General features: G+C 46.3%; 9 protein-coding genes across 9 annotated transcripts; 3 read left to right on the top strand and 6 right to left on the bottom strand.

The window, feature by feature from the left end:
- Nucleotides 1-62: 62 nt before the first annotated feature.
- On the bottom strand, nucleotides 63-1320 carry ONS95_004196 (uncharacterized protein; the record flags this gene model as incomplete). The annotated part of the gene is made up of 2 exons (XM_058497545.1): nucleotides 63-850; nucleotides 948-1320. 2 exons carry the CDS (start codon nucleotides 1318-1320, stop codon nucleotides 63-65), a joined length of 1161 nt encoding a protein of 386 aa, XP_058352270.1.
- A 1268-nt stretch (nucleotides 1321-2588) lies between these two features.
- ONS95_004195 (uncharacterized protein) lies at nucleotides 2589-3859 on the bottom strand (the record flags this gene model as incomplete). Its single annotated transcript, XM_058497544.1, has 2 exons — nucleotides 2589-3405; nucleotides 3456-3859. 2 exons carry the CDS (start codon nucleotides 3857-3859, stop codon nucleotides 2589-2591), a joined length of 1221 nt encoding a protein of 406 aa, XP_058352269.1.
- Nucleotides 3860-4321: 462 nt separating this feature from the next.
- ONS95_004194 (uncharacterized protein) lies at nucleotides 4322-9020 on the top strand. The gene is made up of 2 exons (XM_058497543.1): nucleotides 4322-5336; nucleotides 5408-9020. The coding sequence occupies exons 1-2, from the start codon at nucleotides 5103-5105 to the stop codon at nucleotides 8870-8872; spliced, it is 3699 nt and encodes a 1232-aa protein (XP_058352268.1). The 5' UTR covers nucleotides 4322-5102; the 3' UTR covers nucleotides 8873-9020.
- A 1092-nt stretch (nucleotides 9021-10112) lies between these two features.
- ONS95_004193 (uncharacterized protein) lies at nucleotides 10113-11120 on the top strand (the record flags this gene model as incomplete). The annotated part of the gene is made up of 1 exon (XM_058497542.1): nucleotides 10113-11120. The coding sequence occupies one exon, from the start codon at nucleotides 10113-10115 to the stop codon at nucleotides 11118-11120; it is 1008 nt and encodes a 335-aa protein (XP_058352267.1).
- Nucleotides 11121-12560: 1440 nt separating this feature from the next.
- ONS95_004192 (uncharacterized protein) lies at nucleotides 12561-14695 on the bottom strand (the record flags this gene model as incomplete). The annotated part of the gene is made up of 7 exons (XM_058497541.1): nucleotides 12561-13156; nucleotides 13217-13309; nucleotides 13356-13811; nucleotides 13867-13993; nucleotides 14042-14160; nucleotides 14297-14467; nucleotides 14521-14695. 7 exons carry the CDS (start codon nucleotides 14693-14695, stop codon nucleotides 12561-12563), a joined length of 1737 nt encoding a protein of 578 aa, XP_058352266.1.
- A 792-nt stretch (nucleotides 14696-15487) lies between these two features.
- ONS95_004191 (uncharacterized protein) lies at nucleotides 15488-17385 on the bottom strand (the record flags this gene model as incomplete). Its single annotated transcript, XM_058497540.1, has 3 exons — nucleotides 15488-15939; nucleotides 16016-17067; nucleotides 17186-17385. The coding sequence occupies 3 exons, from the start codon at nucleotides 17383-17385 to the stop codon at nucleotides 15488-15490; spliced, it is 1704 nt and encodes a 567-aa protein (XP_058352265.1).
- Nucleotides 17386-18661: 1276 nt separating this feature from the next.
- Nucleotides 18662-19237, top strand: ONS95_004190 (uncharacterized protein; the record flags this gene model as incomplete). The annotated part of the gene is made up of 1 exon (XM_058497539.1): nucleotides 18662-19237. The coding sequence occupies one exon, from the start codon at nucleotides 18662-18664 to the stop codon at nucleotides 19235-19237; it is 576 nt and encodes a 191-aa protein (XP_058352264.1).
- Nucleotides 19238-19700: 463 nt separating this feature from the next.
- ONS95_004189 (uncharacterized protein) lies at nucleotides 19701-20934 on the bottom strand. The gene is made up of 4 exons (XM_058497538.1): nucleotides 20663-20934; nucleotides 20427-20582; nucleotides 20179-20376; nucleotides 19701-20117 (listed from the first exon to the last, which is right to left on the bottom strand). Exons 1-4 carry the CDS (start codon nucleotides 20710-20712, stop codon nucleotides 20090-20092), a joined length of 432 nt encoding a protein of 143 aa, XP_058352263.1. The 5' UTR covers nucleotides 20713-20934; the 3' UTR covers nucleotides 19701-20089.
- A 1512-nt stretch (nucleotides 20935-22446) lies between these two features.
- ONS95_004188 (uncharacterized protein) lies at nucleotides 22447-23370 on the bottom strand (the record flags this gene model as incomplete). The annotated part of the gene is given in 3 exon segments (XM_058497537.1): nucleotides 22447-23122; nucleotides 23176-23350; nucleotides 23364-23370. 3 exon segments carry the CDS (start codon nucleotides 23368-23370, stop codon nucleotides 22447-22449), a joined length of 858 nt encoding a protein of 285 aa, XP_058352262.1.
- Between the last annotated feature and the right edge of the window lie 789 nt (nucleotides 23371-24159).

Genomic DNA, 24159 nt, shown 5'->3' with positions numbered 1-24159 from the left:
GGCAATCTCAGATATCCACGCCATGAACGGAGAACCCCCAGAAGAGGATAAAGCCAAACTTATCAAGACACTGTCATTTTCTTCAACTGTTCCGACAGTTTCAGCGCTGAGGCTTCTGTAGACTGCTGCCCACAGCCATTCTCGTCCGCCACCCTCTCCTGGATTGTCGGTAATGATTGATGAGAGGAGTCGGGTAATATCATCGTATCAACTTGACTGCTTCTTGGGGTTCGCTCCTCTTCGTATACTTCAAATGCTGCTTGCAATAAAGCGTCCATATCAGCATCATCCTCGTCTTCGTCTGCCCGAAAGAAATCCTGCGATGGTCCAAGGACTTCTTCTGTTGATGATGAAACTTGGAAATCTGTTGCAGGCTCCTGAGGATATGGGATCTTCTCTAGAGATATGTTTGTGACCGCGGTTGATTCGAGCTGTTGAGGAACTGTGGATAAGACTTTCACAGCCTCTGTGATTGTTGTAACGTCGTTCGGTGGTAAGCTCGGCTCGCGAATTCCAGGATCAGAAAGCGTTGTCGCATCGTCATGATTTGCATCCGTCTCCTCTATATCTTGTTCTTCCCCGATTGTAAGCGTCGTCAAAACATTTGAACTCAGTTTTGGCTTCTCTGAAAGCGATTTCATCGCATTTCTAGCTTTTACCATGTATCGAATCTGGTGCCTACAGTCATCAAGAGCATCATGTCTGGTACCCTGAAAAGGCTCTTCTCTAGAAAAGTCTCTCCCAAGGATATCGCCTGCTGTTCGGACTAAAGTCCTCACACACATGTCGTTCTTGTAGGTCCAAGGCTTGCGGTCAGCCATTCCGCATGCTGCATATGCTGAATTTATCCCTGTGTCCCAGGACCGTCGTCAACTCTGAGCGGAGACAAATTGTTCATAAAGAGCAAATCTGAGTGATTAAGAAAGAATTGGTGGCCGACTGCTTACATATATTATCCGCCACGGCACCATTTCCCCATACCATCAGCTCAGACATATCAGAAGCATACAAGCGACCCATCTCCTCCAGACGATGCCTATTCGTCCTAAGAGCCTTCCTCAGGAAATTATTGAATCGAAACAGCGCCTGGAAAATCGTGACTTCGCTGTTCCTACTGTCCTGCAGTACTTGTGGCGAATTTTCAAGAAGCCACTCCATAGTTTGCTCAGTACTTTGCAACTTCACATCTTCGCATGACTTAAGGCCAATTGGGGTACAGAAATGCGAGTATTCTTCTCCGGTGTCAAGGTCGAAGTGTACGGCGCCGATTTGGAGGATACATGGGTTGGGAAGGATACCGGTACATTCTAGGTCGAGCATTATGTTGGTGTGGATATTCTTCCCCATGTTGAAGGACCTCCGCTTGGTAAATAAAAAGTTGATTTTGGAACAGGATAAATGCGACAATATATTAGATTTGAGGGCAAATTGGATCAAGGTAATGATTCTAATGGCTCTGGTGGTTGTTAACAGAAAGTCTAGTGGCTGGGTGTGTTGTACGACTAGGCCATGTCTAGTCAAGCCACGGCGGCAAGAGATACTGGTCTCGTGATTGGATGCCCGACTCGTGATCTCAGAGAACCCCGAAGATGGTGCCTGGCATTCAGATATGTGGTGATTGTTCACCATCATTCCAAGTACACGTTACCTGTCAGAATTTGGATTAGACTCTGGTTCCAATTAAAGGAGCGTTTGGATGCATTGCTGGTATCTCCTTCTCCGGGCATGTTGTGAGAAATTTGATTCCACCAACTCTCATTTTTCTTGTGACGCTGTCCATTCGATAGAATATACAACAATTAATTACAGTCCCTCCCAACCATTCTGGATATGCTGATTGTTTCCTGGGAAAGGTGGGGTTCGGAGAGCTGCCATTTCCGGTTGATCGATATCTTCTGGCTCTAACACAGACCTTTCTGACCTTGGAAATCCTGCATGAGCCTCCCAGTTCACGAAATCGGTCCCATTGTTGACTTTCCTCTTGGTGGTAGTTGTGGTATTGTGTTGGTGTAGATGTTACTTGTTTGCATGTTCTGAACGAGGTAGGGTAGGTGCGGAAATGGAAAGGTTGTAGGTGGGGTAGGAGGAATGTGGGACGGACGTTGTAAATTGGATATAAAACAGAAAAAATGTAAATGTTGAAGCCAAATAGGGAATTAGTAATGGTAGACAGACATATGATAGATCAGAATGAGATCAAAACAGAAGTGGAGTTTCAGATGAAGTGATAATTATGCTCGCAAGGATGTACGCAGTGGTCTGTGTGAGACAACAGCCTCCTTGCTGGGTCTCGCTTAAGGCTCAAGATGTTGTTTACCATGGTCATGTACCGTTATGACACAGTTACTCGTTCTGGCCGTTCATGATTCCAGACCAATCTCAGACTCTCTGGACTGCCACAATAATTTGGTGTTGATCGCAATATTGGAACAGATATGTTTCAAAGTCGACTGCCTTCCTTTTCTTGGGAGGAAGAAGTATATGCCGCGGAAAATTTTCATAAAATTACCAGCATCATAGACAGACGGGGATGCAGCATCATACAAGGCATATTTCCGTGTCTGTAAGATTCTGTGGTGAGACGATTATCATCCAAACCGGTCGTTATGGAATAAAGGTAGTGGTGGTCCCCTCTGTGCTGCTCGCCACGCCTTCCATTCCGGGCTGAGCGTCGTATCGGCAGCATGAGTCTTCAGGTGCTCCGTGAGACTCATTGTTTTCCTATCTCCTTCTAACTTGACGGCTTCGGCCTGAGCCTCGTCGGACACTACGTACTGCCTGCAAGCCATCTCTCGCGCTTTTGTTACGATGTCAATGGTACGAGCGCTGGCTATGGGGTTCACGCGCCTGCGCTGCTTTCTGGTCCACTGTTCCTCACGGTAACGCATCATTAGAACGCATTCCTTACAGAAGAGGCCATAGTCACCTATGGTCCTTGATGGTGGAACGTATGGGAACGCGATTACTGAGGCGTATCTGTGGGTAATCTGTTTTGCAGAATCTGGACCAACATAGTGTTCAGCTGGATTGATATTGGACTCGTTGATTGATTTTACTAAAGGATGGTGCGCAACAGATGGTATTTCCTCATTACCAAATATGACCTTCCGCTCTTGATTCGAGAATGAACGGCCTGGTTTCGTCTTTATGGCAGAGGATAGAACCAAAGTCGTCGGCGGAGGTGGAACGTTTCCGGGGTCGAGCGGTGTGTTATAAGCTCCTGGAAGGGTTCGGAATAGGGGCAAGGAGGTCATGACTATTGAAGTTCGTGGGTTGCAGCAAAGTGGTACTAGAGTCTGGAATTCGGCTGTTTTGAGCAGAGTGTTGTTGCGAATGCAGAATAAGCAGGTTCGGTGGCCGGTATGGAGGGAGAGGTACGAACTGAACTTGAAAGAAGGCGTTTTACTAATACTTTTAGTTATTGCTAATGAGTAAGGGCATTCAGGAATAAGTACGATGTCTTGCAATAGTGGCACTCCAGAGTCGTAAGTGCATGATGGAGTCGGACGAGTGGAATATGAGGTGCTATTCCAGTCTTCAAACAGGCTCTCAGAATGTTCGGCGCATGTTCGTAAAGCTCCTTGTATTGAAGCAGTGAGTCGACTGCTGATCGTGTGGTTTGCGACAGCCTTCGTACCGTAATGATACTGCCAAGGTCGAGATACTGGAGGCAATTATGGTAGATTTCGATTGGCAGATGCTCAAGCATGCTTTGCATTGTGTTACCCTCTCTTGAAGTTCCAACAGCCAGTTTGAAATCCTTTTTCTCGTTGTCGAGAGGGCAGAGCAGTTGTAAAGAGGACGGGTCGATAAATGGCTCGAACCGCGGGGCTGTCAGGTTACAGCAGCTGCACACCATTTTGTAAGGATAGACGGGAGGTTTTGAGCTTCGCGCTTGTTTTTAGAGATTCGATAGCTGAAAGAAGATTGGGAGGAATGGTTTGATTTGGTTTACTTGTAGCTGCAACTTCGTCGTGAACGTGGAGTCGGGACCTTCTAGAGGGGATCATAGGCACGATGGTAGGTCAGGGTTGGTTGGCTTGTTGTAAGTATTTGCTTGCAGATATTTGTTGGAGTGTAGCTTGCCGTGATATGACAACGATGTTGCATAGACGGAGAGAGAAATGGACGTACGAGCAGAGTACTTCGTGCTCTTTTGTAGGACGAGAGTTATTGTCAGGGTGTACTCGTATGACGGAGAGCTCCCCCGCAAATGGGCACCAAGTGGGCACCGATAAGCCTTATCGCACGTGATATGAAGCTAGTCCTCCAGACTACCTCGGACTACCTACACCTACCTAGCTAGCGTACCTTGGTAATGCTCCAGATTATTTTGCATTAGATCCTTCTCCATCCTCTTCTATTTACAGCCCTACCTAGGTATGGCAGCCCCTTTCTTCCTCGACAGCTCCACCACTCTTCTGATAAAATCAAACTGGTGTCCTCGGCAAACAACCTTCTGCTTTCTGGACCAAGTGGAAATCCATTTTGCTCACACCTGGGCAGTCGTTCAATGCCAAATGCTAGTTCATGGCCAAAGGTCGATTCCACATGTTTCCAAGTCCCATTTTCTTATAGCTCTCATTATTGTTTCTCGTTGCGTATTGCGTCTTATTGCTGCCCTCCAATGATTTTCCTCACGCCCGATATTGGGTGACTTTGTCCGGTCACGTGAGTAGTATCGTCGACCATGCATACCTAGGTAGATACCTAGTAGGTATTTGCAAATCATTCCTGGTTTATTTCGAGGGTAACTCGTGCGGTTTGCAACGGACTTTCCGTTTGTCAAGACTCGATATCATTAAAACTGTTACTTTGGTCGTGAGTTTAGACTGCAGTTCGAATTGTGGGTTGTGCCGCATCGGGCAGTTGAAAGAAGAAGACAATGCATTCAGCGAAGAAGTTGGAATGCGGAATGTCCTGCTGGTTTCAGACAGTGAAATTAAGAGCTGCTTACGATGGTATTAGAGGTAGTCCCGAGGTCATTTCTCTTGTTCTTTTGCTGTTCCTTCATTTACACCTATGAATCCATCTTCTGGCGACAACTTTCCGATAACTCCCTTGTTTCTCAACCCCTGCCGTTCACGCCTTAGATACACAACATGGGCCAACCCGAAGAAATTCCTCTAAATTATCTTGTAGATAATCCTCTTGTCGTGATATACAATGGGGAACCGACTTGGCAATCTGGATTTCTGAAGGTCGGCCATCACCTGATCAACGTTGCTTTGGGCCTCGCATGGCTCATACTTCGCCTTCTTTTGATGTTCATTATATGGATGTGGAATAATGCGACATTTTACTTCCCCAAAGCACAACTCCCAGAGGCCGAACAAGTGAGTGGCTGTCCTCGGTTCTGCAGAACACTCGGAGTCGGTGATACAACCTGCTAACTACCGATTGTTAGTGGCCTGCTGCCTTTGTAAGGGGTCTTCAGAAGCTGAAGGGTTTGCCAATTTTGGGGAACCCTCGACTAGTTATTCCACTGCTAGTCGTTCTTGCTGTTCTCTATGTCCTTGTTAGTCTGAACATAATATTCTGCTGGCGAGTTATCGCCATTTTGCGAAACGGCAGACCGACAACCATCACGAGCCCACTCTCGGATACGCCACAATTTGGAGTTGGTAACGAGCGTATATTTGCCGGATTCCAACGAGTAACGTGGTACCATCGAACTATTGACAGGCTTGTCGAGGTCCTCGTCCTCGTCGACAACAAAAATCACAAGATCGTTGCCTCCGTCACATCTCAGGGATTGAAGGTCTTCATAGTCATTACCTTGGGCTTGGTGCTGGCGTATCGTGCGTACCGCTGGATGGGTGACCCTATGACAATCCTTGTCGAGCCAAACTCCCTGGAATGGGGAAGCTTTACGGGTGCAATTCGACTTAATCTGTATCGCGCAGGGAGTTTGGACTTTTTTATGAATGCTGTTTTCATCACCTTCGCTGTTGATGAATATGGATTCAAGCCTGTTTCAACTGCCCTGGGCGTTCTTCTAACAGCGCTTGTTACCCATCTTGCACAAGCAATGTCATTGATGAATCGTAATTCGGAAGAATGGCATAGAGCGGCAAATGCCAAGCCTCAATGGGCCATTCGGGAACACGAGAGTCTCCTGAGAATTATATCCGGACTGTTGACTGTATTCCCATTTATGTATGTATTGTCTCGCCAAGCCAAAAGGGCTCACCGAAAGTGGCTCATGGTACCCCAAGGAGTGATGAACAGGACACTCCTTGCTATCATCATGGTCATTCCGAACCTCATCATAGCTGCTTCAAATCGATTACTGTATCACTTGGGATATCGTTTATCTCCCATGAATAGCCCGTTGATGTTGTCGAGACGGAACAGTTCGATTGACTTCATCTCACCCAACACTACACCTCCGCGTACGCCGATAACGCCAACTATACAACCGCCTAGCTATGAGACTTTCGCCGATGAAGAACATGTTTCCCGCACCCCGGTGGTACCAGACAGGAAATCGTACAGATATGGTATTTCTGCCAATGAAGGTCATGCTGGGCGGACACCAATAACGTCTATCAGACACACGGATATGTACCGGACTGCTGTCCCCGAAGACCCAGATCTACCAGCCAGTTCATCGTTGTTCGAAATCAATAATGGCAGCATCCGGGAAATCACAAATATCATTATTGATATATTTCGTACTGTCGGCTCTACTCCACGAGGTCTTCTGATAATGTTTTTGGGGCTCGTTGCAGGATTGTCCCTCTTGGCGTTAGTGGCGGCGCCAACAGCAGCAACGAAGTCCGTGGCTCTTCTGCAGTCAATACTTGGATGGATGCCACGAGTTGTATTCTCGATCCAGTCTCATATATCCGGAATAGTCAGATGGGTCCTTCACAGGCTCTCGTCTACCTTTGCACCACACGACAATACAGGAGAATCCGCCACGTCTGGTCCGTCTTCAGTACACTTCAGACCGTCTGCCCTTCTTTCGCCCTCAGATAATTCTACATCGTCAGCTATTACCAGACAAAGACTCCGGGCTGGACTGTCATCTTACATGAAGTCAAAGATTGTCTCATTTCTACGCAGTCTTGTCAGTTGGATACCTGAAAGCCTTGGATATGCCTCCACAATTTATAGCGACCTTTTGAATGCTGTGGTTACCTATCTCGAGAGTGTGATGGGTATACACACGATGAACTCTATGCTCCTAGCCATTATTGGCACTTGCACCTGGGCTGTTAGTAATTTCGTCAATAGCCTGAGAATATCTTCCTGGCCTGGCGCGACTTATCTTGCTTTTCTCTCTGTTCCTGTCAACATTCTCGTGCACCAATGGACGTCATATCTGGTGCGATATAAATTCCTTGGTATTAATGTCGAGGATAATATTTATCTCAAATGGTTTGGGATAATATTAGTGCTCAGGTTATCGAAATATCTCGCAAAATATAGAAGGACGGATAGTTTCAGTCAGCTAGATACTGGTACGCGACCGGCTGCATACAAGACGAGTGATGTTACGGTGGTCATACCCACGAAGGGAGATTATGTCGTGAATGACACGGTGGACACCGGAGACAGTGATCAATTCCTGCATGCGCTTGGCACCCTTCTGGAAAACAACCCCGCAGAAGTAATTCTTGCTACTAGCGGACTGGAAGCACACAAGAAGCTGAACATTGTCGCCGCTCACTGCGGTACTCATCGTGTGAAGGTAACTTCGATCTACGAACCAGAGCGCAATCTCCGCCATCAATTCCTCAACGCTATCAATGGAGTGACTACGGACATAATATGCTACGCCCACTCGAACGTGCGATGGAACACGAACTTTTTGAAAGAAGCACTCAAGCCGTTCAACAATCCAGAGGTTGGTCTCGTCGGTGTACCTTTTACCATGGCTCGAATGTGCAATAATCACACGTACTTCAATGCAAAGGACTACCGCATTTCCTACTTGGGGCTGAAGCCGGAAATATCCATATATCCCGGCTTCCCAATGTACTACGTGACGCAAAAGCTCCTACGCTTCAAAGACTGGTTACTGATTACAATCGAAAATATCCTTTTCTTCGCCATCAACCTTTTCCTCATCGACCACACATTTTGCGACCACGGCTTCATTTACAACTTAATGAACTTCCGCGAATGCATCTACTACGGACAATACAACCTCGCCAGCGCCATCACTAACAGTATTGATGACGGCCTCGAAGTTGCCTCTGCCAAAACCGCTCTTGTCCGCACCAGCATCCTTCAGTCCCCGGATTTCCGCTTCACCTTCCCCCATGAGAAAGTTATCGGCCTTCTCCCAGTATATGGAGGCATGCGCACGGGCGCCGCCCACTTCATCACGCGTAAAGTCCGCGAAATGGGCTACAAGACAGCTTTCCAACCGACCACACACGTACAATGCATTTTCCCTGTTAAGAACGGCGGCTTGATCTCGTATGCGAACCTGGTTCGGGATAGATATAGCGCTGCATATCGCAGCAACTTTGCTTCTCTCAAGACCGGAATGTGGCTCAAGAGTCCCTGGACTGCTTTCACCCTCCTCCTATCACTCTTCCACATCCCAATGGTCTCCGACCTGGGCCTGGCCTTTCTCCTGTGGCTTGCGAAAGTCGACAAAGGTCTCATATACCTGTATGGCTTGGTTGTTTTGGCGTACAGATATCGTGCGCGAGCTTCGCGTTGGCAGAGATATCCCAGAGATCGGGCTTGGATTGTTGCGGAGCCGGTGTTCTGGTTTTTCGAGTCTGTTATTCAGATCGTGGCATTGGGGCTGGCCTTATTCCCTGAAACTGAGCCGGAAGAGCCGGAGGATTTTCAGGTTAATCCTGGGTTCAAGGGGAACTGGGTTGAACATCGGAAAATGTTGCGATAAGTTCGGATCGGGTGTGCGTCATTGACCAATGATGCATGTGAAGCTGACATGGGGTAAAACATTGATGGCGTTGGCATTGTAAAGTTGTGCAGAGACTTGGGTTTACAAAAGGTAAAATAATAGCTTGCATGTACTTAAGGGAAATGAGATTATTTTTTTAGGAATCTATGGTATGTGCGTTTCCTTGGCCCGCTCATTACGCTATTCATTCCCAGCGACGAGATAACGCAGCACAGTTGCCAATCTACACGCTTTGTTATGATTAACAAGCGCTCACTTCACATTAAAACTCAGCATTCATCATCGCTATCCCTGTTAATTTTCTGATCGCATATCCCGCATGATGCACGTGGTAATGGTTCCTTACATCGTTGTTGACATTGCATCGCTTAGGTTGGTAGCTTTTAGCATCTCGCTTAATGTCTTAGTTTCCGACCAAGGGTCAGTTGAGCTATTTGGATGACCAGGCACACATTGCAATTCCAATAGCTCCGACAGTTCAAACTCTGGGTCCTAGAATTTCGGGCTCCTGCTATATTCTGGCTGTAGAAGCCAAACGACGGTGGTGGAATTTATTACGTGAACTATCTCAGCAACTACTCAGGCAGTAGTCCGCTTATCTAAGTAATGGAACAGCGCCAGCAAGCCTTTTTCAGTCTATTTTCACACAATGCTAATCATCACTTCCATCCTTGCCTTTCTTCTGGCATTTTTTCTCTATGTAATCAACCAAATTCCCAGAATTTTACATGAACATGGCAGAATGTGGTATTTCTTATCTGGCAAGTCGGAAAAGACTTGTTACAAGCCCATTTCTCAAAGTTCCATTTCCGTCCAAGGGCATTATCCGCTTCAATACTTGGCTTGTTCCACAAAAATCTCTAGGAGTTAGGTATGAGATGAATCACAAGACTAGACATAGTAAGTAAAACACTGTGGATATTGAATTACTAGCGGTGAGCACACATACATTAACCTTTCTCGAAACCTCTGCTTCTAGCATCAACCACAACTACAACAAACTGTCTATTAATCCTGGAAATCTCTCGAAATGCTCGATCATATATCTCCGTCTCCCACACATATGCAACAACCTTTTAGGCACACGGAATGCCTTTGGCCGGTGCATCAAAGAACAATCCAGGAAGTCCGACAGTTCTCGGCTCTTCAACTTCACAGACTCCTCGCCATATCAGCCTCCATCCAAGAGAATAGCACCAAGACATTTCATCTTTTTGCCATGCTCCCCCGAGAGCTCCAAATCATGATCTGGCGTTTTGCTCTTCCTCGATTCCGTATCATCCAACCCATTCTGGATCGAGGCGGCCACGACTATAGCTTCCCCATGTACAACTGGCCTCGACCACCACCACAAGATCCCGTACTCCTGCAGGTCAACCGACAATCACGATATGAAGCGATACGATTCTTCCGTCTCCGAGCTCTGGAGAAGTACTTCGTTTCCACCTCGAACTCAATTCGTGTCCCAAAACCGCTCTACAAGCCATGTCGGTACTTTAGTCCCCGCTTCGACATCTTGTACTTCGACTCCATCTTGGACTTCGAGCTTGGAGGATACTGTGTCCGCAACGTCCTCGCGCGATGCGATTCCGTACTCGAGACGGCGATGTGCGAGAACATTGCATTGAGGTTGGAGAGTATGCCATACATGATCGAGCGGTTCTTTGTTTGGCTTGTGGTTTGGATCTTGTGGTTTCCAAAGGTGAGGACGATGTGGATCGTCATTGATGATTTGCTTGATGAGTGGAAACTAATGAAGCTCGCGAAGAAGATTAGGATGGCCGCTTGGATGGCAGGAAAGTGTACCAAAGAAAGGAAGGAAGACTTAAAGGAGCTGAAGGGTCGACATGGGGAGTGGCAGGTACCTGAGGTTGAAGTTGTGAAGAGGAAGGTTTTTGAGTCGGACTGGTGGCGGAAGTCATTGAAGAGTGCCTGGCCAGACGATGCAGTGTTGAAACTTCAAGATGCCACTGCAGAGTCTGGTATCAAAGTTGAAGGCGTGATAGTGGAGCCGGACACCACTCACGAAATCACAAGTGAGAAGTGTTTTATCAAAGCTGAAAGCAAGAAGCTGGAGGAGGGTACCTCTGACAAGACAAGTAAACATTGTTATGTTAGAATTGAGGAGATAAAGGAAGAGCATAGCACCCGCAAGGAGATAGATGAAGGGTGCTATGTTGAAATTGAAAGTGTGAAGGATGAAGAGATTGTTATCTTCGACGAATAATTCACAGAGGAACTGGTGGGATGTAGCGATGGGCTGAAACCTCATAATCAACAAGGCGTAGATTTTTTAAGTAATTAGATGCAGTTATAATTAGTTGTTTAGTCTGTCTCTAGGAATTTAAAATGACGCAGGGAGAATCGAAAATGAGAAAAGGTAAGATATCGTGATCTAGTTCATTTACTTGGTGGACTGTACTCTGGCCTGGTAGAACTGGCATAGCTGAATGGATCTCAATGAATTCAAGAACTCCAACCACAGATGTGCTCCTGCATCCTGAGGCTCAAAGGCGCTTTGGTATCACCATATTGGGTTCTATTATTAGAATCTACCCCGTGGATTTAGATCGGACAGCTGGGCTCCTTTTGCAAGTACCTTAGTTGGCCAAAAAAATGTTATCACGACGTATAAATTCGCAGATTTATTAAGACTGAAGAAGCTGCACCGATTAACGGCACGGCTACCAAGCTTTAGGCCATAGTATGCCTTACCGGCAGCGAAACCGGCGAAATAGCGCCGCGATGAACTCTCTGAAAAGAATACAAGGTGAGCTCATCAATCGCTGTTCCTAAGTCCAAATTAGTCTATACAAATTGACGACTTCTGGATCTTCTTCCCTGTTTCTTAGTCCGAGGTACAGTAATGGTCAACTGACGACGCATAAACATCTGTTCACTACTAAAAGTCATGATTAACACTTTAAAAACTTGTTAATTATAGTCGAGCTTTATTTCATAAGGTAGGGAAAGATTAAATACATGATTTAGAGAAGATAAATCAATTTTTATGGAGAAAGAGGATCGTGGCTAAAGTATAATATTAAGTGGTTACGAGCTTAACTTAACCTCTCGGCGCTCGCAACTCTGCAGCAACGCTATAAGCGCCCTAGACATAAGCGAGAAGTAAATCTATATACTTCTCTTCTAATTATCTTAACTTAATAAGAATAACAGTCACAAATAATGTTACGAATCAAAGCCATCGCTCTTATTGAAGAGTTTATAAGCTCTGTTTCTGTTTTAAAAGTGGGTGTTGTGAAACATCTGCGTCCTTAAATATTGGAGTTTTGGCATGAGAATGTAGCTTATTCAATAAGTTATCACCTGAACGGGCAATAGCAATTGGTTCGAAAGAGCTGGCGACGAGTGGAGGTTGCTGGAAAGTAGCAATTACTACTGCTTATAGCAGGCCTAAATCAAGAGAGATTGGATTGCTCAGAGGGAATTTTACAAATCGGATTTGGGCACTGGGGTGTACAAATCCACAACCACAAATCCTTATCTGGCCCGGCTTTTGATCAAATCTGCAACCTAGAAATAGTCAGTATACCTGACAGAAGAACCATAAAGAATAATCACAAACTCACCTTCTCAGCAACTGCGTAGACCGTTGCGTCCAAATGCGTAGCTGGAGCGAGTGGCATGATGCTTGCATCAACAACACTCAAGCCTTCTCAACCCCATGCACAAGAAGGTCTGAACCCACTACCCCACCAAGCTCCAAAGGCATCATGGAGCAGGTTCCCAGCGCGTGACCGAGTGTTGGAACAGAGAGTTCCCTGATAGCAGCAGTGATCTCTTCGTCACTCTGGACCGCACTGCCAGGTAATACTTCCACAGGAGTGAGTGAAGCTTGGCTTGGTGCCCGAAACCACCTTCGTACGTATTTCACCATGGAGATGTCCATTTCAAGATCAATTGGATTGGCGAAGACGCGTGGGTCAATGATGGGGTTAGAATAGGGTGCTCTGGGGTTGATCGAAACTGTGCCACGAGAGAGCGGTTTCTGCAGGACCAGAACCATAGTGGGATCGCCATTGAAGAAGACTTCCAGGATTGCAGATTTCTTGGAGGCCAGCGATTCAAGAAGGAGTTCTTTCTGTAGTGCGTAGCCTGCATGGAGAGTTTTATCATAACTTGGCGGAAGCAAGGCGGCGGAATCTTGAGCGGCCAGCTTTCGCATCAAAGACTCGTAGTTCGGGTCAATGGTTGGAAGTGGAAGAAAGACAACACTGTTGCCGTAACCAACTGTCATAGGACCTTTGAATAATTAGTGTGATAAGCTGATATGTCTCTGCATACGATTGGATGAAGACTCACCAGTCTTATTCTTGTAGTACTCCGCTTCCACCTCCGCCTTGACCGATGCATTGGTGGTTATTGTCTGAGAATTTGGCTCAGAATTGGTTGCATCTACCCAAAGTTAGAATTTATCTCCAGATATCTGATGATGACATACATGTGTAAAGCAGGAGGGTGGCTGCATGGTCCTGGAAGTTTTGACCAACACCAGGAAGATCCATCTTGACTTCGATTCCTGCGCTTTCAAGGATATCTTTAGGACCGACTCCACTGCGCTGTAGAATTGTGGGACTTCCGAATGCTCCAGCAGCAAGAATAACTTCTCTGGTAGCGGAGATAGTCGTAAGTGCTGTGTCAGTGCCATCTCTGGCATGGATCGTGATCCCCTCGGCTCGCGATTTCAAGATGACAACCTCTCTGGTTTGGTGTCCGGTCAAGAGGTGGTAGTTTTCGCGAAGAGATGATGGGTCGTAGTGCCCAGTCTTAGAGTATGAGCGTGTTTCATTTTTGGGATTCATGGCGCTTGGAATCCAAAAGAGGCCGAGTGCTTCGCCTCCGGCTCCCTCTGTTGTGGCTTCGATACCGAGATCGAGCCATGCATTCCATTGAAGCTCTGTTCAGTCAGATAATGGGCAAAGATATAAAGAGACTTATGGATGGGCTCTGACTTTGCTGTGGCCACTGAAACGGAGGATAGCTGGCGTGGATGGGTCCGTTGCCCCCATACGCACTCTCATCATAAGTGTAGCCATATTTCTCCTGTTGCTCCCGAGTTGGTGGGGTAAATTTCACGCTCTATGCAGAGTATTAGCTAGAGGGTCGTAAGGAAAACGGCCATCCAACCTTTTGGAAGTACGGTAACAGCTCTTTCCAACCCCATCCAGGATTTCGAAGTTTCTCCCAATTATCATAGTCATCGGCAGAGCCTCTGTCGAACATCATATGATCAACGGCAGATCCACCTAAGGGGATGATAATCAGTCGAGGTGTTATAGAGTTCATATTCAAGAGCGAAAGCATTTTGTGGGCATTCATGCATCTCCTAATAATATTCAAATACAAGGTTTTCAAGAGAGATAGCAACAAAGCGGTGCTTACCTCCAACGATTGCTGCCGCATAGGCAATGGTAGTCTTGTTGTTTAGCTCAGTCTGTGGTACAGACATGTAGTCGTAGAAACGAGACATGTTTCGATCATTTTTTGCTGGTGATGGAAGAAGGATATCCGGGCTGTGGTCGAGATACCCATACTCGACTACCAAGACAGTTTCTGTAGACATATGAGTAACAGGCACTCGAAAATCATGAATCGTAGCGAAGTACTCGTTCCATCTTCGGATAAGCGATCCGCAACAGTCAGGCCTGATGTTCCTCCGCCGACGACGATGTAATCATAAGACGGTCTCAGTTCAGAGACGTGAGTTTTAACCTGTGCCATGCCACTTGTTTTTAATGCCAGAACAGGTGCGAGCAGAAGTAACAGTAGTAGACCTGACATATTGTTAATATAGAGTAATATCATAATCATCGGATCGAACCATGACAAGTGCTGTGTGACGATTGGGACTTACAGGTCAGTACTTGGTGGTCGATCGAGATAGGTCTTGGCGAAGTTGTAATGATGAACAGGCTAATTTATTGTGCCGCAGCCAAATTATGGATAAGCCGATATTCTGGCCTTGTAAGGAGGTACGCGTCGCAAGCGCAGATATGAAGAAGTCGGGAGATGTGTTGGAGCAGAATTTCGGAATCAGTAGGCAAAGATCGAATGGGAACGAAAATCGGCTCAATAAATGTATCTCGGAAGCATAGAAACACCTTTCGTTTCCACCCAAGATAGAAGGACATTTTTCGAGACATGCTATTCGATCGTCTGCTGGTACTCAACCCCGCATTTCTCTTGTGTTGCCAAGTAGGTCAGCTCAGGGGTTGCCTCAGGGAGGAAGCTCAGGGACCATCGTTACGAAGTTACTTCTGGGGGTATTCCAGCATCAACGCATCGCCAATATTCTATCAGGCAATCCTCCATATGATCAATAAATTAAACGGACTATTTCGGTTGCAAGCCTTTGGAAATAGACCAAAAAGGTCTCCAAACACCAAAGGAAGCGGGGGAACGATACCATCACTCACTATGTCGAAATAAATAATAGCGTGGCTATATGATACATGTTCTTCTATTTTACACATCTAGATCTCATCTACCTAATAGACAACTGTACTAGAAAGACATTTACCGAAGCAAAGCAGGCTTGATTCAGATCTTGCTTAGCAAATCAAATGGCTATCTTTAAAAGTGAGGAGTGTTCAGCGCCATCGCCGTCAGCAGGCCGGCTATCAATCCAGCAGCGGGCAAAGTGATAATCCATCCCATGAAAATAAAACCCAACTGCTTCCAGTTCACCGCAGCAGCATCGAAATTCATCAATGCTACACCCACTGTCGCTCCAGTCAGACACTGAGTAGTTGAAACCGGAAGTGCCAATTGGGAAGCCAGTAGCACGGTGATTGCTGCGCCCAACTCAATAGAATAGCCTCGAGTGGGGCTGACACGAGTGATGCGGTTTCCCAGGGAGCGGATAATGTGGTATCCAAAGAACCAAAATCCAGTACCGAGAAGAAAACCTGCGATGACTAAGATCCAGACTGGTGTGTCTCCCTTGCTACTAACTGTACCAGTCGTGTATGTTTGGTACGCGGCAACCCATGGACCTACAGAGTTCGCAACATCATTGGAACCATCTGAATTTTGAAATGTCAACATTTGTAAGACTTTCGACTAAATTTCTGGGAAAATTTGAATTGGGAAGCAACTTACGGGCAATAGACATCATCATGGCAGAAGCAACTTGAGCGTATGTCCAAAGATGTTCCACATTGTTGTCGTAGACTGCTGCATGAGCATGAGTTTTATGAAGGTGCTCATCATCGAAGGTGACACAATCTTTACTGACACCACGCCAGAATATATAGTTGACATAGGCAAAAGCGCGCATTGGGTGGTAGAATTTCTTGCCTTCGGTAGGGCCAAGATATTTCTCGCGAGCATCTCTCACTACCGCATGCTCCAATGGTCCTTGGTGAACTGCGTTTTTCTCTGAATCTGGGACTGGCGACTCTGAGCCCTCAGGACGAGTGGCTTTGGAGGCCATAACTGGTGTGTTTTGTGAAGCGGCCGTCGCTGTATGGCCATGGCCTGTTAACTTGGCTCCACCTGAGTAGTCCTTGACGCCAGTGCCTCGTTTCGAAGGCCAGTAGAGTGGTGGATTATCGCGCCAGAGGAGAGGGCCGAGAGGGATGTGCCATGATCTGATGCGAGTGTCACCCGCTACGATGCGGCGATGAAAATAGGGGATGAAGAAGATGTAGGCAAAGCCGAGCACACCAAAAAAAGTACCAAAGACAATACCCAGGATCTTGCCGACGCCGAATTCCTCCAGCGAATCTCCGTTAGGAACTTCGACAACCATAAAGAGCGCCAGCACAGCGGCTGTAAATGCATAGTAGAAAGGAGTGAGTCGCATGGCCCACTTGAAAGGATCTTTGCGGTTTAGGATGCCGAATTTGATGGTGCCAAATAGAATGGCAGAAAAGCCTGCGGCGATCAAAGGCGCGATAGCCCATGAAGATGCAACCTGGGACACGCTTCCTGATTTCCAACTCCATGATACATCGGCACCTGCAGCAATACCTGCACCAATAAGGGCACCGACAACTGTTTGTGTGGTCGACACAGGAAATCCAAACTTGGTGGCTACTATCAACCACGTTGCGCTACCAAACTCGGTGCAGCCCATGATGAGAATCAAGGTGGCCGGTTTTGCAGTAAAGTGATTGATGTCGATAATATTATTTTTAATCGTACCAGTACTGGATGATGGGACCCGAGTCAGCCCAGGATCGGAGGATCATTCAGAGAAAGCCATGCATGCTTGATTTGAGCGAAGAAGCTTGACCTGTCCCAAAAAGGAAATGGTGGAGTACTTACACTCGCGAACCAAGAGCCACAGCACCAACAAATTCTGTTATCATAGCCAGAATACCGACTTGCGGCATGGTCAGAGTCCGTGCTGCTACTGAGGTAGCATAAGAATTGGCAACATCGTTGGCACCATTTCCAAAAGAGCTCACGCAGAACGCAATAGAGATCAACGCAATGATCCAAGAATATTGCTGAAGGATAGCCATGCTCAAGTATAAGAAGTGATATTACAAGTAAGAATGAAGTCAAGCTATTGATGGATTGTGAAATCTGTTTACTGACAGGCGTCCCACTGGGCATCAAATTGAGCGCGCGTTCTTCTTAAGAAGCATCGAAATCAAGACATACCAAGCACTCACGAAGAATTCCATCTTTTCCCAAAGGTCTTGGAGACATCTTTTCCTGAACCAATCGATCTGGCTCAATTATAAACGTGTTTGTGATCATGTTGAGAAAAACATTGGCATTGTCACTTGGCACCATCATCAAGCGTGACGTACTTCCGATGTTCCACCTTGGCGATCGTCATTTCAAGAAAGTAATACAGCTACGGATTTACTTTTTAAAAATCTTTGATGTCATCAAATACTTCTTCTGTTGTCCTTCACTCCTATTGCAAGATTGTTTGGACAAGCCGCGAATATGTGGGCGAGATTATTTCTCAATTGGCTTAGTCGAAGGACTTGGGTGCCGTTTATTCCACGTTCAGCTCTTTGACTGTCGTCAGCAATTTTCTAAGATACTCAAATAACAAATGTTACTATATTGTTGCCACTCATCCGCACTCTCTAAGTTGGTCATCGAGTGGGGGTGGCTTGTCAACAAGGCTAAACCAGAAATGAGGATATAAGCGAGACCTCGTGTGCTTCTTCAACCCTTGCTTTCATTAACCAGAATCATGAGCGTTGAACAATAGCACAAGTATTCGATTTCTTTATAAATTTTACAAAAGCCCCATGTTTAATGTAGTAAAACAGATCTCAGGAGTTTACATCTTTTTCAACACACCCTCTACTGGACAAGCTCGAGTGAACCATTTACGTAATCCTTGTGACAAGACCACCTATGTTGCATTCTTCTGCATGCAATCTTTCTTTCGTCGGTGAAAGACGAACAATTTCAGTATTTCTTTGTCGGAAGAAACAATCTATTTCTCTTTCACTAAGTGGGTTTTGCGGAATGAAGCACGCCAGAAACTGGAAGGATGACGAGTAACACATCATCATCAGTTAAATCCTTTCTTCTTTTAATTATGTTGCATTTGCTGTACTGGAACAAATCCACTTCACCGACTTAAGCTTCTGAAAGGTGTGATATTCATAGCCTGCAGGGAACCATGAAGAACAATGGATTGCTGTAATTTTCAAGCTTTGTTATAGGTCTTGACTGTTCCTTGGCTAGAGACAAGAGCTGGTCACTCTACATATAATTATCTCAAGCTGCATGCTTTATCAATTCCAACATAGAAACTAAACCATCGAAATGCCTCCTGAAAAAGCAACCACTCGCTCTTCCTACTGGCTGGAGCGCTGGGGCTCCTGCTCCTGGTGGTCCGACCCACTTTTCTTGACGATACCCTTCCCAATCAGAGCCATTACCATAGAACCCAAAGAAAGTCGAGGCTACGCAATGAGAGCTCGTGTCTGTCTCATCGAGAAGGGCCAGACTCACACTCCAGTGGAATTCGAATTCTCCATGTGGGATGGTAAACTGCGTTTCGAGTTGAAAGATCTCGGGCAAGTGAACCTCAAGCCGGGATCATTTCAACGTATCTCGCTCGAGTTTGACTTCAACGGGAATTCAAGTAAACCACGAGTCGCTCTTACGGGAGATAAGCCTATATCCAAGACCTTGGCGAGTAGTAGGCTCCTTCTGAATGAAGATGATCCTGTTCAGGGACTTCTCGGTAATGACAATGAGTTGTCGGTCACGGTTCGAGAATCTGTCGTTCGCTTCAAAGGGATCGAAATTCCTCATAGCCATTTCGATTTGATGAGAATTATCTTCGCCATGGGTTGGGAGATGGGCCTGAAGGCGGGCTTGGAGACAGTCAGATAACGAGCAGAATTTAACTATTTTCCTGGAGAAATACTGAACACCAAAATTAACAGAAGCACTTGTGAGAAAGTTTTTGTATCGCTTGAGACAGTAATTACGGCCAGATAAAACGAGATTTCGAGTTAAGAAAATGATGTTTTGTTCCCGTTGGGGTTGGTAACCAATTTCCGTCCGAAACCTAACTGCCAGTTCTGTATGTGCACAGTGTGCCTTTGTCTTTACGTTCCTCAGAACTGTCGACCCCGCAAATTTCTTTGTTTTCATTCAGATATTATTCCCGTTGAGTGAACTTTCTTTATTTGAAAGATCGCTCGAAAATTCAAAAGTTATGTGACCTGCCTGCCGGAAATTCTAAATGTCGGAAGCGTAGCAGGTCTTCTCGTTTGGGTAAGGGAACCTCCGCTAGAAACAACATATCCATTTCGATAATGAAAATAATAATTCACAGCTATTGTAAAACACTCTCCACCTCTTTCACAAAGAAATGATGTTTAGCTCGCTGTTCCATACGGCTGGTTACTTAGCAGTCTCCTTCCTAGTCAAATTTGTCTTCAAGACTACCGCTTAACAAGTGACGACTTTTGAAGCTTAGGGAAGGGTCGTAAATGAGTTCCTAGCCCTCAACATTCGAATGGCAGTAACCCTTGTGTCTACCGTAGCGTAAGAACCCGAGCTTGACTACTCTGTGTGAAAAGATAATCGGCAGCGTGGAGACGGGACAGGTCGAGAAAATAAAAGATCAACAAAGTAAAGGTCCAAGTAAACTCCACTAATATTTTTGGGATATCTCGACTTGAATTTTATAATATTCATCTTAATCAAATAGAGCGAACGACTTCTTCTCCTTGAGATTTAACACCAGCCAAGGTTTGGATCGGAGCTAATGGAGATAATTGTTAGCAAGATTGCCTCATCCAAGACGAAATCTCCAGAGAGCGTACCGGAATCTCCATCCCCATTTGTCACTTTGGCCACCAGCAGGGCAGCTATCGATCTCAGACATGAGCCCATTTTCACAATCGGTCTGTGACAAAGTGCGAGCATTGTTCTGTAGGTTGGTGATTTGGAGTACCATGTGATACCCTCCAACCTTATTTGTCACCGCATTGATACAGACGGTCGCAGGTAGGGAAGACTCCCTACAATGGTCAATGGAGGTAGGTAGTAGGGTAGGTAATGCCACACGTACGAGTTTGACTTGAACCACGTGTCTTGGAACGCTCCATTTTTGAATTGCGACCCCTCCCAGTAGCCGTGGCAGGCGTTCCTGACATGCTGTCTCGCAGTCTCATAACCAAATGTCCAGCCCCATTGTTCACCAACACTGTAATAGCCGGCCTGGACTCTACATATATGATTAAAAAACAAGCAATGATAAAGACACAATGAACAGTAGTCCGTCAACAGTCAGAGGTATGAACTTACCCAGTGATGGAGAGCAGGAGAGGCACAACTGTTGTAAGCTTGAGAAGCATCTTGATATACGATTGATGATTGAGTGAGTGGTAAGTATGATGTTCTAAAGCAGAACCTGAGGAGGTACCATGCTTATTATATAGAAAGTGCCCAGCCTTCCTGACTCAACGTGGACAGAAGATCCTCAATCAACATTGTCTGGTGGGAGCCATAACTGGTTCATGGTCATTCTCCAAGAACCCCACACCTCTGCCTAGCTCGGTACCTTTGCAAAATGTATGTAAATCTCGTTCGATTTGACCGACGAGACCACGATGTTATCGTGCTGCGGATGGCCATCCTTGTACTCAGTGGGGCTCTTTGATGAACGCCCAGCACGGCTGGCAGCTGCCAAGACCATTCAGTGAGAAATTCGCGCAATCCAGATGTACTTTCTCGCATGCTCTTTACCCTTGGCCTTGAAAATAGGTTCTCTCCACTACCTGAGCTTGCAGTAAATTGCCTTCCCTTGGAATAGACTTGACATGGTCAGACCCAGAATTCAGGGAGTATTATTACATATACTTAGAGAAAAGGGTTGGTTCTCGACAGTAAAAGCTCGCGCAGGTTGTGAGTATGGGCAGGTCCAATCTTCAAATCAATTGAATCTATCTGTAGAGATGAATATACCTTTGGTATGAAATTCGGCGACTTTTATCAGCATTCTCGCTCATCTGACATGGTCGTTATCAGAAACCTCACCGAGTCCCTGTTTCCTGACCCCGCTTCCTCTCCTTGGCCCTGTAAAGAAAACCGACAGTTAGTCGAAGTACCAAATCAGAAGTAGACAATCCTTTGATCTCCACGGTGCGTGCCGTAGCCGCAAACCTTATCTTCAGTTTCCATCGAGTGAACTACCCTGGATTCCTGCGCCGCAACTTACGCCGCACAAAGCCAAGAATCGTCTCCATGAATTGACACGGCACAGGGCAGACCGACCTTCAGATCCTACGGACAATGAACTTACACCATCCGTAGTCGAATCCTCTCGGTGGAGCAATGTTCCTAAGATACCCTAATTGTTGACTGGCGAACCCGAGCCCAAGCCACGCACCCAAATCCTGAAGCGAAAGTATAACTTAAATCCGTCTAGGTTTGTGTGACACACTCGTTTCCTCTTTTTCTTCATCTTCAGTCCACACACAGAGAATGACAGAGCGATAAGACAACAAGTTTTCTCGGCGCATTTAAGCCACCGTCAGCCTAACAGCAGCCTTGGTTCCAGCTAACGATCCAAGATCCTTCCAAAAAAAAAAATGGAGCTAGAAACCACTAGGTCTCTTACAACAATGCCGACTCAACATTTTGCTGTTTTACGAATAACGAAGACCACACCTTCAGCGCCTGGCTTTTCAATATACCAACAGACTGATCTATTGTATGCCAATGGCAGACTCAGAGAGGTTCAGTAGTGGTTCACTCAAGTCAACCACCCCGAGTCATTCGCGAGATCTTGTGTGCCTTGGAACTCCGGTGGCTGGGCAGTACTGGGTTTGAGTGCTTACTTCCCATTTCAACGGGAGAAAACGTGAAGTGCAAACGGCCCGCTCAACAGAAGGATGCCAAAGAGCGAATACTCTCTATTTTGCTGACGATAGCGAGAGTGACCGGACCGACCTGAGCAATGATCCCTACACTGAAGGCCGTCATTGATACTTTCTTAGTTCTTCACAGCTCCCATGCCTCGCGTGCGAATGCCTTCGAGCGAATTCTGACCAATATTGTGGATTAAGCTAACAACTGTTGATACAATTCTACCATTCAACTGGTCCCTGGCATGCAGTAATAACACCCAAGTAATGATTATGCGCATCTCCAGCAATCGGGATCAGCCCTGTCCCAGCATTACAGTCCGTGCTCCCCAATGCATCACAAACAACCACATCTTCCTTCTTATACACATCAGTCGTTGCCGTACCATTCGCGAGCCAGTATTCAGCACTAGTATGTTCGTATCCAATCCAGGTAGGTGGGATCTGTGGAACTGGATCGTTTTCATGCGTCATTCTGTAGTTCACACCTTCCTGAGCAGTCACGAAACTCGCGAATGCAGCATTCCCGACTCGTGGCGAGCCATAACTGTACACATCTGCATTGATACCCATGCTTCTCAGTTCAGCGCCAGCAAGTGTTCCAACTGCTCCACCGATGCTATGCCCGGTTACGACCACTGTGTACTCAGGGTGAGCTGCCTTAGCCGCCGTGACGGCATCCAGAACGGCAGGGCGTCGTTCATGCCATCCTTTGATAAAGCCAGAGTGAACTGTACATGCTGTACAGCCAGTGAGAGTATACGGGATCTGAACGAAAGAGAAATTGGCAAGCCAGTTGCGGATTGTGTTGCCAGAGCCTGCGAATGCGACAATAATGAGGGACTTGACTGGGTTGAGTGCGACAAAGCCTTTGATGTTGGTTAATGAAGAGTCATTGCTACTCTTCGTTAGATAACATAGCCTTTGAAAAAGTGACAATGGGTGTCATACGAGCCTCCAAATCCAACAAGTGAAGTTACTCCATCAGCTTCAATTTGTGGGCAAACGCCAGCTGGGCAAGTGATCAGTGATCCAGAGGTCGCGTTCTCGTTTGTAGGGCAATAGGATGCGGCCGTCGCATTCGCAAAGTACTTGAAGTTGTCGAAAAGAGCTTCGGGGATACCGACTGTTGTGTTGACTAATCATTTCTGTCAGTTGACGATACTGTGGTATGTCAGAGGGAGGAATTATTCCCTGTCACCCGTTCAACCAAGAAAGGGATGGCAGCGGCAGACGTCAGGAGGACGCTGGATGTCCCAAGAACAGAGAGCTTCATATTGGCAACTTTCTGTTTATCTTGTAAGGTCTGCGATTTCGCTCGAGTATATTCGCGAGACTGAACTGCTGGGAGGAACTGATCTGTTGACGATTCCAGATTTCCATCGAAAATAACAACAGGAATAAAAGACTTTTATGCCTTGCGACAAATCTTCGATGACAGCGTGGCGCAACCATTTCTTCGGATAATGCTTCGTTCTCCGACTATCACCCGGAGATGAAGCCCAGTTCAGTGATCTTGCTCGTTCATGCCCCCCTTTTTGGCGGGGGGCGAATCTCGCTTGTCAAGCGAGATCGATCCAAACTCCAGATGCGGATCTGCCCGCTTTGACATTTCGGAGATTGGGAGATTGCCGAGATAATGGCATTTCCATGCAATTCCCATGAGAGATTGATGGGCTTTTGGAGAATAATCTTTGCTTGTGGATCTTCAGATATCTTGTGGAACTATGTTAAGAGCTCTACTCAGATAAGATTTGTCTCAATCGATCTCCGGTCGATTTGGAAGTTCAAGTTGCACCCCCTATTCACTCATCAGCGCGACAGGCCAGCATCTGCAGAGAACGTTTCTTGCCAAAAATTTGGAAATTATTGTAGCATAAGGTGGAACGATGAGGATATTGTGTTGGAAGTCGAGACGCCGAATCGGTCGCTTTC

This window comes from Cadophora gregata (genome assembly GCF_030347475.1).
Source record: "Cadophora gregata isolate MNR1 chromosome Unknown scaffold_14, whole genome shotgun sequence".
NCBI classification, from domain to species: Eukaryota; Fungi; Ascomycota; class Leotiomycetes; order Helotiales; family Ploettnerulaceae; genus Cadophora; species Cadophora gregata.
This window is presented reverse-complemented; position numbering and strand designations above follow the sequence as displayed.